General features: G+C 38.4%; 1 protein-coding gene across 7 annotated transcripts in view; it reads right to left on the bottom strand.

Moving 5' to 3' along the window:
• The window catches only part of ADGRG2 (adhesion G protein-coupled receptor G2), a 157,309-nt gene that overhangs the window by 11,603 nt on the left and 130,510 nt on the right, over positions 1-15,196 (bottom strand). For all 7 annotated transcript variants that reach the window (XM_021007455.2, XM_021007458.2, XM_021007457.2 and 4 more), the window contains 6 exons: positions 12,065-12,208; positions 11,320-11,442; positions 10,197-10,242; positions 10,002-10,105; positions 9,032-9,153; positions 4,876-5,144 (listed from right to left, as the gene is read on the bottom strand). In XM_021007455.2, coding sequence (XP_020863114.1) covers positions 4,876-5,144; positions 9,032-9,153; positions 10,002-10,105; positions 10,197-10,242; positions 11,320-11,442; positions 12,065-12,208 — 808 coding nt within the window. The remainder of the gene's footprint in view (positions 1-4,875; positions 5,145-9,031; positions 9,154-10,001; positions 10,106-10,196; positions 10,243-11,319; positions 11,443-12,064; positions 12,209-15,196) is intronic.

Here is a 15,196-nt window from a genome sequence, read left to right as displayed (position 1 = left end):
TGTTACTTATTTGTAAAATGGGCATGATAATTCCTGCCCTAACTCAGAGGAATCTTGTGATGGTCAACTGAGATCATGCCAATCATAATTCATATATAAACATACATATACACATACATATATACACGCGCGCACACACACACACACACACACATGGAAGATAGGTGGCGTAAATATTATTATCTCCATATTGTTGTTTAGTCATTGTCATGTCTGACTCTTCATGACCTCATGGACCCTAACACACCAGACCTTTCTATCTTCTACTATCTCTCCAAGTCTGTCCAAGTTCATGATCACTGTTTCCATGACACTATCTATCCATCTCATCCTCTGCTACACCCCTCTTTTTTTTTGCATTCAATCTTTTGCAACATGAGAATCTTTTCTGAAAAGTCCTGTCTTCTTATTATGGGGCCAAAGTATTTAAGCTTCAGCTTCAGTATTTGACCATCCAATAAGTAGTCTGGATTAATTTCTTTAAGTATTGACCGATTTGAACTCCTTGCTGTCCAAGGGACTTACAAAAGTCTTCTCTAGCATTACAATATATATAGTCCAACTCTCACAGCCATATATTGCTGCTGGAAAAACCACAGTTTGATCGTATGGACCTTTGTTGGCAAAATGATGTCTTTATTTTTTAGTATGCTGTTTGGTATGTTTAGTATGCTGTCCAGATTTGCCATAGCTTTCCTTCCAAGGAGCAAGTGTCTTTTAATTTCATGGCTGCAGTCATTGTTTGCAGTGATCTTTCAGCCCAAGAATGTGAAATCTGACGTTGCTTCCCTTTCTTCTCCCTCTTTTTGCCAGGAAGTGATGGGACCTGTTGCCAAGATCTTAGTTTTTTTTTGATGTTAAACTTCAAGCCAGCTTTTATACTCTCCTCTCTTACCCTCATGAAGAGGCTTCTTAATTCCTCTTCACTTTCTGCCATCAGAGTGGTATTGTGTGCATATCTGAGATTGTTGACATTTATCCTGGCAACCTTAATTCCAACTTTTGATTTATTGAGCTTGGCATTTCACACATGATGAACAATATTATAGCCTTGTCCTACTCCTTTTCCAATCTTAAACCAATCAATTGTTCTATGATTGGTTCTCACTGTTCCTTCTTGGCCTGTATACAGCTTCTTCAGGAGACAAGTAAGATGATCTGGCACTCTCATCTTTTTGAGGATTTGCCACATTTTGTTGTGATCCACACAGAGACTTTAGCATAGTCAATAAAGCAGAAGTAGAGGTATTTCTGGAACTCCCTTGCTTTCTCCATAATCCAGTAGATGTTGGCAATTTGGCCTCTAGCTCATTTGCTTCTTTCAAAACGAGCCTGTTCTTCTGGTAATTCTCAGTTCACATATTGCTGAAGTTTAGATTACAGAATCTTAAGCATAACCTTGCTGACATGTGAAATGAGTACAATTGTTTGGTAATTTGAACATTCCTTGGCATTTCTCTTTATGATTGGGATGTAAACTGCTATTTTCCAATCCAGGTCACTGTTGAGTTTTCAAAATTTGCTGGCATGTTGAGTGCAGCATTTTAACAACATCGTCTTTTAGGATTTTAAATAGTTCAGCAGGAATTCTATCACTTCTACTAGCCTTATTGTTAGCAGTGCTTCCTAAAGCCCACTTGACTTCATTCTCCAGGTTGTTTGGTTCTAGATCAGTAACTATACCATTATGGTTGTCGGTGATAAGATCTTTCCTGTATAGTTTTTTTCGTGTGTTCTTGCCACCTTTTCTTTATGTCTTCTGCTTCTGTTAAGTGAAGATGAGGAAAATGAAGCTGAGTGACTTACCCAGTGTTAGACATAGTTACTCGAGGCTGGGCCAGCACCCAGATCTCTCCCAGTCCAACACATTTTCCACTGTAGCACTCATCTTCAATGTATAGTAAAGTGCGTTGAATGCAGAAAATCACTGTGTAAGGTATTAGTATTCAAATATTTGAAGAGCTATCGTACAGAAGAGTACTTAGGAATGTCCTGTTTAGCTCTAGAAAGCAGGTCTAGAGCTAATGAGTAAAAGCTCTAGGGAGGAAGATCTTAGTTCAATATAGCAAAGAACTTGTCCCCCAAATTATGTCTATTTGAAAATAGAATGATTGTTTCATTAGGCTTTGAGTTCTAATTCCTGGAGGTGTCCAAGCTGCAGTTGACATCTCTCAAGGATGTTGTATAGGAGATACCTGCCTGGGTGGGTCATGGTACAAAAAGATGTCAGCATTTATTTTCAATTTAAAAAAGCCTATTATTCTGTGACCCATTGTAGGTACAACACATACTTAGCGATGATTTTTCAGTTAGTGATGCTTCTTTTCTCATCAGACACTTTTGGATCATTTATCAGTAATGGTTGGTTGGTTGGTTTTCCTTTGTTCTCAAAGAGGACCATAATGATATCACTGTGTTGGACTTCAAGGTACAATGTGTCTGACTGTGGTTGATCAGACCAATATGCATTCAGAGGACTCTATCACAGGTCGGGCACTAATAGTCCACATGAATGTTTAGAGTGGAGATGTGTCTAAATTTATGCATCTCACATTTCTTTTGATTACTGAAATTCTGCTTTGCTGATAGAGCACAACACCTTCTTTGATAAGGGCACATCATGCTGGGCAGTCCTTTGCCTGTGCCTCTCAATTTATTCCAAAGTTCTTCAGAGAGACCTTGAGAGTCATTTTATTGCTTCTTCTGACCTTCAAATGAGTGTTTGCTTATGTGAGTTCTCTGTAAAATAGTCTTTTAAGAAACCTATGTTTGGCATTCAGACAACTTGGCCAGCCCATTGGAGTTGTGCTCTGTGCAGTAGAGTTTGGATGCTTGGCATTTTAGCTCAAGAAAGGACCTCAGTATCTGGTACCTTATCTTAACAGGTCATCATCAGAATTTTCCTAAGACAATTCAAATGGAAGTGATTCAGTTTCCTGGCATGGCACTGGTAAGATTGTCCAGGTTTCACAGGCATACAAAAATGAGGTCAGCACAACAGTTCTGTAGACCTTCAGTTTGGTAGGTAGCCTATCCACACTTTCTTTCAGGGCCTCCCAGACACTGAACTAGCTCTGACAATGCATGTGTTAACCTCATTGTCACTGTGTACATCCATGGAAAGTATGCTACCAAAGGAAATGAACTTATCCACAGCATTCAAAACTTCTCCATTTGGTGTAACTGATGGTTCCACGTATGGATGGTGTGGTGCTGGCTAGTGGAAAACTCATGTTTTCTTGATGTTAATCGTTGGGCCAAAATCAGCACAAGCAGCAGAGAATCAATCCATATTTTGTTGCATCTCAGCCTTCATTTGCCAGCTTTGTTTCACTCAGTGCTGCTATTTGGATATGATAGCTGCTGAGTTCTTTCATAAGAGATGTTTGTCTTTCAGGTCTACTGGATTTCCTGTTGTCCAAAAGCGCACACATTCCATGTATTGATAGTGAGTGGAATCATCTTTGCAAGTTTCTGTACATTTTTTAGTGTATTGACCACAGAGTGGGATTCCCTCCTGCTACAGTAAACAGGCTAGGGTTGGGTGAAGCAGACAATTTTTAGGGCACCTTTTCTAGCCCCTTTGAGCAGTGAGTCCTTCAAAAAGGCTACTCAGACACCTAGGCAGCTACTGTATCCTGCTGTTGCTTTAGTCCAGTGAAAAGATGACCCTGTGGTTTGGGCCACCTATGTGCAGAGTTGTGACTATAGTTCCCAGTGTATCTTGCACCTCCTGCTTTATCACTTGCCTGTCACCACAGGGACTCTGAGGTAGGTAAAAATGGTAACATGGTATGGGTGATGTCTTCTGATTTGCACATAAATTGGATTTAAGTGAGGCAGAGCTGTGCGAAGTCATTGGCCTTACTCTCTCTTCCAGAGTCATCTGAGTCCAGTGGAAAGACAAAAGTCAAGATGACAGGTGATGGCTTGGAATGCAGTGGATGCCTTTGGCATCTTCTGTATCTAACCAAGCTCTAAGTGCTCCACAGCACCTTCATCAGCCACCTTCATGGCCATTGAACAAATTGTTCTCATCTACCCATTCTGCTGAGAGAAGTTGGGTGAATCAGGTGGATACCTAAAGTCAGAAAATGCCCTGAAAAGGGCTTGGAGGAGCCTCATACCAGAGGTACTAGTCTTCTATGAACGCACCCTACAACACCACGAATAATAACAATAGTAATAATAGCTAGCAATTAGAGTTTTTAAAGTGTTTTATATATACATATATGTACATATATACATATACACATGTATATAATATATACATATGTGCATATATTATATGTTATGTGTAAATATATGCATGTATTATAAATTATGAATATATGTAAAATTTGGGATTGCAAGACCACAGTTTGAGGAGAAGGCTGCCAGACCTTACAGGATTTGCATTTGAGTTTGGCTTCAAAAGCACCATTTTTAAAATAACAACCATATAGTTATGGTCACAGCCAATCCTGAAATAATATACAGTTACTCTTGAAAGAGGTGGCATGTGGTTGCCCTTTGGAAGACTAAACACATACTAAGATTTAAGGGGTTAGGTGGAAATCAGTAAAATACATGCCATTTGTTGTTACTTTTACCTGACTAATCAAATATGACAGTTAGCAATTGTTTAGTGCTTTAAGGGTGGCAAAGCTCTTTATGAACATTATGTTCTTATTCTCTCCTGAAAATTGGGAGGTAGGTTCTAGTATTAGCTTCATTTTACAGCTAAGGTAACTGAGGTAGTTCGGTGACTTGCCCTGGTTCATATAACTTGTACATGTGTGAGAAAGGATTTGAACTCAAATCTTCCTGATTCCAGATCCATCAGTCTATCCTCTGTACCACCTCTGGGCATCTTGCAACGAAAAGCATACATACCCCAACCCACAATGCAGAACTTGAGGATATACTTCCGGATATAGGTATTAAACACTTTGACAAGAGCCAGGTACATATGGAAAGCTTCTAGGCCCATCCAAGTGAATGAAACCAACAGGAAATAATGAAGAAATACTGCCACAGAGATACAGAGGCCTCGAATGTTATACAATGCAATCCATGAGTCCAGGAGAAACACTAGATTCAGGAGGAGTAAGGCAGCACATAACTGGATGAGGATTTTAGAAGGGTAGTCCCTCCGGATTTTCCTGAAAAAGACATAGGAGAAAAATGGCATGATATCTGCCTGCAAACCCTGGTGTGGACACTCATGTCATATGTCAGGTTCTCTTTGAAGGCTCAGTATCATTTGTTAATGTAGAGGGAAGGGGACCTCTCTGGCTCAAAATAAAAAGAATGGTGGTGGTTAAGAGACAATAAGGAGGCTTCTTGTGGATGCAGGAATTCAGTCTTTAGTTCAGTAGAGCCTGAGGAAGGTCACTTTGAATAGGCTTATTATTCTATAGTCACCAGACTTAGAGCTTCATGGAGCCTTAGAGATAAAGTAATCCAGGGGTCTTAGTTGTTTTCTGTGTCATGGACCCTTTTCACAGCCTAAAGGACCCAGGGGCATAATATTTGCAAAAACATAAAATAAGAGATATAGGTATCCAAAGGAAACCAATGATAATAAAGGGCAGCTATCAAAATATTGAAAAAACAAATTGATGGATTCCAGGTTAAGAACTCAGGCCTAGACCAACCCCCTCACTTTATGGAGAAGGAAACTGTCCCAGAGAGTTGATGCGTCTTGGCCAGAGTCACCCCACAGTAAAGTAATTAGGCCAGGATTCAAACTCAGGTCTTCTGACTCCTAAAGCTAATGTTTTCCCTACTACATTAGACATATGTAATTATAATAACATATGTAATTATATATATAAACTATATATGTAATATACAGCATATTACACAATATGATATATAATGTATAATTATATATACATATGTACTAATACATGTAATATGTAATATAAATAATTAGACATTACATAGACTGCCTTTTCTTTATGATATGTGTTGTGTTTTGTGTGTGTGTGTGTGTGTGCGTGTGTGTGTGTAATATCTGTTTTCCATGTCTCATCCAATAGACTTCTGTCACCATAGAATCATAGGATTTAGAGCTGTAAGGCTCCTTAGAAATGTTCTAGTCTAACTCTATGAGATAACTCCTGATTTTATAGATGATGAAACTGAGGCCCAAAGAAAGGTTGTGACTTACCCAAAGTCATACATGTGCCTGATGTCAAAGCAGAAATTTGAACACGTATTCTGATTAGAAATCTAGTGCTCTTTCCACTTTGCTATGATACTTGCTAAAGGACTTTAGAATCTTATAATAGTCACTTAACAATTAGAGTTATCCAAAAGTGAGATGGGCTACCTCACAAAATGGTGGGTTATCCCAAAACTGGGATAACCCAAAACTTCTGACCATTTATCAGAAGGATTGTTCAGGGGATTTTGTTAGTCAAGAGTGGTTGGACTAGATAGTCTCTGAGCTTCTTCCCTAGTCTGAGATTCTGCTATATCAAGTTGTTGCTTAATATAAATATGTAAAAAAATAACTTTAGAACATAACTAAATAAAAAATTAAAAAGAACATAACTAAAAGCTACAAGTATAGTAAAACCATTTTCTTTAAATCAGCAATACAGTCTAATTTGTTACATAAAAAGTTTTGTGCTTGAAAAAGTAGCTCTGATTAAATCATTCCAGGTAATGAATAACTTATTGGCAAATTAGTCTGAGAATTTTTCCAAGGATCCACTGGCAGGTCTACATGCCCATTCTGATGTCCAGATTTTCCAATCTAAGAGTAGAAATGGAAATTAGTTTTTATTAATTTCCTAGTAAGTATCCAGAATACAAATGCTTGGATTTATATTTAGTTATTATTACAACTAGAGGAAGTTTGGCATGGTGGCTAGAGAACTGGCTTTGAAGCCAGGAAGACCTAGGTAAAAGTCCTGCTCCTGACACACATTGACTGTTTGACTGAGATCTTAACCTCTCAGTGTTCTGGACAATCCTCTAAGCCTAAGTAGATGAGAAGATGCCAATCTGCACTGGTAAGAGAGAGTTTCCTCACCTACAGATTACCTATATGAATGAAATCAGAGGTCCAGTATGTGTCTGTAATATTCCAACACTTCCAACAGAATTCTAAGGAGAAAGGCATCTGTAAAGTTCTCCAAGTAGAATTATGAATAAGATAAAGATGGCAAAGGGCAGGAAGACTCATCTTCCTGAGTTAAAATCTGGCCTCAGATGCTTACTAACCATGTGACCTTGGACAAGTCATTTAATACTGTTTGCCTCAGTTTCCTCATCTGTAAAATGTGCTGGATAAAGGAATGGCAAACCACTCCAAGAAAACTCCAAATATGGTCACAAAAAGATGGACATGACTGAAAAATGACTGGATAGCAAAGCAAAGCATTGCAATGTTCCCCAAAAAATCTATCAAAGATACTACCTCTTTTACAAAATTTGCTATTCCTGCTGAACTGGTTTACTAAGCCCTTTCTTTCCTATTATTCAGTCAGCTCCTGAAACCCCATATCTATTTCAAGAAACCTTTCAACCAACTAGAAAAATGGCAATGTATAGCCCCTGACATGTAATTTTCCAGATACTTCATATAACCTTCCACTAAATCCACTTAATTCTTTGCATCAAAGAATATTGGCATTGAAAGAGACATCTAAAATCTCTATTACTTTCACCCAATAACCATTTTTCTGCCAAATGGATCCAAGCAAAATGTTATAAACTCTCTAGATCTTCTGCAAACTAAAAATTCTTAGATCCACCAACTCATCCTTGTATGGCATATTTTAAAGTCCCATCATCCTCTTGGTAAACAACTCTTAGTCCAGATTTTCAATGCCTTTACTAAAATGCAGCAGCCAGAGCAGAGCCCAGTACTCTGGATATAGTCTGACAAAGGCAAAATATATTGAGACTATCAACTCCCTTATTCTGAACATGATATTAATATGTTATTAACATTATTAATAATTATGTTATAATGTAATTATAATAATTATATTATCACCATATTGTAAGATATTAATACAATGATATATCATTAATATAAGATATTAACATACAATGTTATTGATATTTTATAAGATATTAATATGACCTAACATTTGTATTCATTGTTTTGTTTCATTTTGTTTCTAGTTGCCATGTCCATTTCTTAGCTTATGTGGAGGATAAGATCCACTAAAGAGCTCAGGTCTTTTTCATTTATTCATTTATTTTAGTTGTTTATTCATTCATTTATTTATCTACCTACCTATCTATTTATTTATTTACAAAAACTGATGTCTAGCTACATTTCCCCTATTACTTACTTTTGCAATGATGATTTTAATCTAAGTGCCGAAATTTGCCTATATCCCTAATGAATTCCATGTGAATCTTCCTGTCATGTTATCCTGTCAAGATAATTTTGCATCCTAATTCTGTTATCCAATATAAGAGTTATCTCTTTTAGCTTTGTGTCATCTACAAATTGGTTAAGAAAGCCATCTTCTATGCCTTTATCCAAAGCATTCTTTCTTATGAGAGCTCTCCATCTAGGTTGACATTGTTCCATTTATGAACATTCTCTGGCATGGGTCATTCAACCATTTCTGAATTCATTTATCTGCACAACTCACATTTTCCTATTTTTTTCCTGCTTAACACAAATTCTTAACTTAATTCAATATGTATTTTTAATAACTCTCAACATTACTACTATCCTCTTAGATTTTAAGTCTACAGGAGGAGAAAATGAGGAAGACCTCCAGTTCATTGGGTAGATTCCCCTTGGCAAACTCATAGGAGGAAACAGACGGTGGTCACTGTGGATGGATAGGCAAAGAGTGTGGGGGGACTGAAATGTACATCAATGGAAGAAATATTAAAACTGATAAGCTCACAGATTCATTGGAGCATTGAAGTATTCACTGAACTGTCTTTACATGGTACCTTGCATAGTGTCATAGCAGAGAGGTAATTAATGTATTTTGGGGATGTCAGTAATATACTGGTCAAACAATGATGGCCACAATTCCCGTGTAACAGGGAGAATACTCACTCAAAGGCTATGTAGGTTACCAGGGTAACTGAAAGAAAAATTGCAGACAAGCCACAGCCAATATAGGTGATGAATGTAAGAACCAGCATCTGGATAGGTGGTAAGGGTGTTCTGGACAAGTCCTAAAAAGTAGAAATCATCTTTACTATATATTCTTTTTTAAAACAACATTTATATAGTGCTTCCAAGTTTAGAAAGTGCTGTAGATGTCATATAATTTTGATTCTCGGAATAACTCTGTGAGGTAGGTGCTATTATTATCTTCATTTTACAGATGATGAAACTAAGGCTGAGAAAATTCCCATAGCTATTAAGTGTCTGAGGAAGGATTTGAACTCAGATCTTCTTAATTCTAAATCCAGTACTCTGTTCATTATACCACTTAGTTGCCTCTACCAAATATTCAAATAAAAGATGGTTCTACATTTCCTAATGATTATTATGTCTAAATTTAGTATTTTTATGATGTTCTTAGCTATGTTTCAGAAACTCATTTGTGAGTGCAGTGGATAGAAACAGAGCCAAGAAGATATGAGTTCAAATTGAACCTCAGACAATTACTAGCTGTGTGACGCTGAGCAAGTCACTTAACCTCTGTCTACCTCAGTTTTCTCATCTGTAAAATGAGAAAGATATCTGCACATACTTCACAAGGTTGTTGTGAGGATCAAATGAGATAATATTAGCAAAAGTTCTTTGCAAACCTTAAAGTACAATGTAAATACTAGCCATAATATATGTATATTTAACCAATACAGACATATGTTTATGTAGGTAAAAGCTTGTAATAATAAAAATAGACTTGTATTTCATGCTCCTGTATTTTCATTAGCTCAGAAAAATTGCCCATTCTAACACATTCAGCTGTGTTCATGAAGACATTTTATCTGGTAGATATCACAAGATGGTGTCAATACATTTAATAGCAGTTAGCCTTTAAATCTGAGGTCTCTTTAAATTGTTACATTACCAGCAGAACTCCAAAGCTTGTAAGGTGGTTGCAAGAACAAATTGTTTCATTTATTCTCTTGTCTTTCACTGTGCAGCCTTCAGATGACCAACCTCCTCTGCCACCTGTTAGCATTGGAGAGAACACATATCCTATCAATAAGACCAATGGATATGTGTGAGCTAAGGCAGGGGAAAGGATAACAGCAAAACCTACCATTTTTGCTCAGGTCCCAAAATGCACATTTTACAGTTAAGTTATCCTGTAAGGGAGAAATAAGACACTGTTTTCAAACATTACATAAGAAAAGTTGGGAAGCAAGTAGTTTATGGAAAAGGCATACAGGTTTTACACTTTCTCATTCTCCCTGTGCCTGATATTTAGAGGGAGAGTTATCATCTAAGGTTTGTGTCTAGAAGCAAATGGACCTCAGAATCCTTAAGCTCCCTTGTTCTCTTATTACCTCAAGCTAATACTGATTTCACCTTCATCTGATCTCCTAGTACTTTGTACAGTATTGTTCTTAGGCATTTATTGTATTTAAGTTTGTGTATTCATGGACATTGTATATTACTTGTACTAGATAGTACAGGTTTACTACCCTTGAAGGTAAGGACCATGTCCTTTTTTTCTCCCAATTTTGAGCATAATGGAGAGAGAGACAGAGAGACAGAGACAGACAGACAGAAAGACAGACAGAGAAAAAGAAGAAGAAAAAAAGAAGGAAGAGGAGGAGGAAATGAGGGGAGAGGGAGAGGAAGAAGGAGGGATGGAGGGAGGAAGAGAGAGAGAAAGAGAGAAGAGGAGGAGAGGGGAGGGGAGGACAGGGGAGGACAGGGGAGGACTGGGCAGGGGATGGAAGGAGTGGAGAGGAGAGGGGAGAGGAGGGAGGAGAGAAGAGGATGAGAGAGAGGATAGATAGAACATTATTTAATCACTTACTATGTGCCAGACACTGTGTTGAGCTCCTTTAAGAAGTTTATATTTAGATGGGGGGAAGACAACACATAACAGGGATAACAGCTAACAGATGGAACTATAAGCACAGGTTTGGAAATGTTGTCCATGAAGTTATGTGGAGGTCCGATTTCAGGAAAGATAAGGCAAAATCTCACCTCTTATCATAGCCTATATTAGTTCCAGGGACAAGAGTCCTGGCACTTGGTAAATGTCTCTTAAATGAATTAATGAATGAAAAAATGATGGTGGAGAGGAAGTGTTTCACATGCTGCTCTGACTAGTTCCCTGGATGAATTCAAGTTTTGTTCCTCTTTGGCAGAATTATGACATCTTCCTACTAAAAAGAATGGTGAGCATGAAAACGTCATGAATGGTTTACCTGGTTAGGACTTGTATTCTGTAGCATGACTGTCACATTTGTTGTCAAGTCCCTGATTGTTAGATTAGTGACGCTTGAAGATATAACATAGCTTATCAGAGAGAGATTCTCCAGTGAGGGATCCTAAAACACCAAAAAAGTCATAAAGTGATCAAGGGGAAAAATCATTAGGTTTACAGAATATTAGAGCTTCAAGAGTCCTTGGATATCATTGAGCCAACCATGGCAGCAACACTCCAGAGTGAGTGAACCAAATTAAAATGAAATTGGGAAATATTTGAAAAAAGAAATAAAAATACAATAGAACATAGATAATGTTAATATGTGATTTTCTAAGTCAAGAAGTGGCCTGCAGGGATCCTTATCTATGATTTAGGGGGCCCCGTTTCTGAGTCTGACACCACTGGCCTAGTCCAACTCCCTTACTTTTTAAGGGAGGAAACCAAGGCCCCGAGACAAGGGACGTACTCAAAATCATACCATTAGTAGCAGAGTTGGAAATAAATCCCAGATTTTCTAATTTATAGTTTGGAGCTCCTTTCATCACAAGAGGCTACTTCCCCATATTAGAAACTATATTGAGCAGTCTCAAAATAAAAAGTTCCACTTACTGAGAAGCTTTAAAAGGAAATCAATAGAGAAATGAACACAAATTATATCTGTAGTATCTTTTTAAGTGAAGTAATTTTATTCACGGTGAGTTTAGGGATATTTAAAGGAAATAGAAGAAACTAGCAAACTTTACCTGAAATAATGTAGGTGTCTCAAAAAAGTTGAACTGGATTCGGGATGCTATCTCTGCCTCTTCAGCTGATAAATTGTCCAACAACTGAGTGGGGAGGGTAATAATACCAATACTATTTTCAGGGGCTTGAGTGTCCAAAGTAACCTGAAAATCAATCCAGACACATATGATGGATTTCTGGACATAGTTTAAGAAGGTTGAAGGTCTGAATTAGGAGACCTGGGAGCAGGATTCAGTAACAAATATAAAAGGATAAGCTGAAAACATTTGATTAGACAATGAGACTGAAATTAAAGCTATTGCTTGGTATCATTTAGGCAGTTTGCCTTCAGCTTAATAAACTACTGTCAGGATCCCACTCTTCTCTTTTATTTTTTTGCTCTTCTCTTTTTTACTATTAGGAGACACCCAGTTTTCCAGAGCCTAGAAAGCAAGCCGTGCCCTAAGCTTGGCATACCAACAATCCTTTGCTCTCAACCTCTGGATGAACACTGCTGCAACTAAATCAAAGAATTAACAGTCCCTGAGCTCAGGAAAGCACCAGTAGCCTCAGACATGAAGCCTTGCTATGAATAGCTTTTTTGTCACTAGACAGCCTTGCCTCACTATTGTTGGTGTGTGCCTCACCACTGTTGCTACACTACACTGTTTGATTCTTTATCTAGCCACAAATATATAAATCAAGGTTTAGCCCCACTGCCTTGGGTCTCCTATAAGAGGAGGTCCCGACATGTGTCTAATTTCTCTCCCCCACTGGAATAAAGAAAGCTTTTTGCTTTTAATCTGTGTGAGCTCTTTGATATTTTTGTAGTTAACAATAGTTGCAAAATCTCTGTGACTCTTTGGTCATTTGTTACCACAGTTGACACTGCCTTGAGAACTGATAAAGAAAGAGTGCAGCAGCTTTTTACTAGTGCTTGGCTACTCTTAGGAAAAAATTACCTTTCCATTTTCCCACAGTTGCCATTCTCTAGCTAAATTGAAAAGTAGCGCATGGTGCAGTGAAAAGAGCACAATCTTTGGAATGGGGAGGGGGTGGGTGGGATGGGAACCTCAATTAAAATTCTCTTCTGGTACTTGTGGGGCAGTGTGGTACATTAGAAAGAGCTAGATTTGGAATTAGAGACACTCATTTCAAATCCTGGCTCTGTCACTTACTACCCTACCTTCAAGAAGATTACATTTAATGGGAAGAAAAATTTATATTAATAGGAATATACAAGATACATACAGAAGAGATATGAGGTGCCCTTAGGAGGAGGATGGGAAGGTCTCCTACAGAAGGAAGCAATTGAGCTGAGTCTTGACAGAAGCTGGGATTCTAAGATTTGAAGTTGAGGAAGGAGAATATTCCAAGAATGCAGGAAAACACGTTAAAAGGCACATAGAAGGGAAATGTAGCATTGAAGGTGAGGTTCAGCAATTAGAGGCCAATCTAAATGGACCATAGAGTATGTGGAGGAAAGAAAAGTGGAAAAAGGGGTCAGGTTGTAAAGATATTTAGATGTCAAATAGAAGAGTTATATTTGATCCTAGAGGTTATGAGGAGCCACTGGAATTTATTGAGAAAGAAGGTGATATAGTAAGATCTAAGCTTTGGAAAAATAATCTTAGCTGTTGTGTAATGGATGGTTTGGGGTGTGGGGTTGATGGGGTATGGGCCCAAGCCAAGATCTTCACCCCTTGCCCCAAAAGGAATCTGGCTCCCATTTGTCTGCAGGCCCCAGCTCCTCACCTCCCTTTGAAAACCCTAGCCCCACCTTTTGACCTTATTCAGATGCCTTTCAAACTTCTTCCTTTCAGTTCCCTTCATTATCTATTCCCATTGTCTATTCAGTCTCTCAGACCTTCCAATCGGAATTCTCACCTAGACCCTTTTCCCAGCCCCCTCCTCTGGCCACCCAAAGTTACTTTAGTGTATATAAGATCTACCCTGGCCTCCATTCAAATGCCGAGAATCTTTCATGCCCAAAAGGCTGAGCTTTTCTCATGCCTGCTTGTCCTTACGGGTGTCACCTGACCTATATTATTTATCTCTAATAAACTTTTTTCTGACTGGAAGAAGATTTGAGTTGAATTCATTCAGGCAGGGCCTGCATCATGATCTTGGGGTTCCAGCACCCCAAACCTCTAGACCTCTTCAGAGACACTTGAGACACTGAGACAAGTTAGAAGGCTATCGCAATAGTACAAACCAGAGATAGTGAGGGTCTGAAATGGTGACTATGTGAGTAATGATGATGGGGTTCTTGGGTGCTTATGTTTGGGTGCTTGTACTTGGACCCCAATTTCTCCCTAGCCTCAGAAACACTGTCTCTGACAATTTCTCCACAGCCCAAGGACACTGTGCCTAGCAATTACTCATGAGTGGGCCCCAACAAGCCCCTTATCTCTCTCCTTGTTGCAGTAAAAAGCAGCACCTGAAGGAATTATTAATTTGAACTGGCTTTGCACTGGGTCATAAAGACATTCTTACCCACTGGACTATCTATACTACTGCCCTACCTCATTATCTACATCCTGAGCTCCTCATTATCTGTATTCTAGACTTAAGACATATGGATATTCCCTACATCTATCTTGTCAAACAAGACATTGATTGGTGGCAGACTGGACAACTCTCAGTTACCCCTGAACTCTAGTTAACTTAGTGACATAGCAGGCCTAAAACCACACTTCCATGTGGCCCCCCTTGTGGGTCTTTCCCACATTTTTACCCACATTTCTGGGTAAAATGCCTGCACAGTAGGTACAAGAAGTGCATGTTCTTTTAAGAACTATCCACTCCTTAACCACTCCCTAATTCCACCCTGAATCACCTAATTAGCATATTTGGCACATGTTTTATTGTATTTTATCCTATATAAACTTTAACTGTACCCCTCTAAGGTTGCAGGATCCTTAAGAATCCTTGCCTGCTGAAAAGCGTTACAATAAACTTTTTGCCAACTTGACTTAAAGAATGCTTGAGTCTGTGAATTCATTCCAGACAACCCATCTTGTACTTTGGTTTTCGAGGGGTCCCAACCTGCAACAATGAGATGGGGATGGATACAAGAGATATCAAGGAGATAGAAATGATACAATTTGGTAATTGACTGGATATGAGGGATGAATAAGAGTGAGTACCCA

Source organism: Phascolarctos cinereus, unplaced genomic scaffold, assembly GCF_003287225.1.
Source record: "Phascolarctos cinereus isolate Bilbo 61053 unplaced genomic scaffold, phaCin_HiC Scaffold_726;HRSCAF=1367, whole genome shotgun sequence".
Taxonomy (NCBI): domain Eukaryota; kingdom Metazoa; phylum Chordata; class Mammalia; order Diprotodontia; family Phascolarctidae; genus Phascolarctos; species Phascolarctos cinereus.
This window is presented reverse-complemented; position numbering and strand designations above follow the sequence as displayed.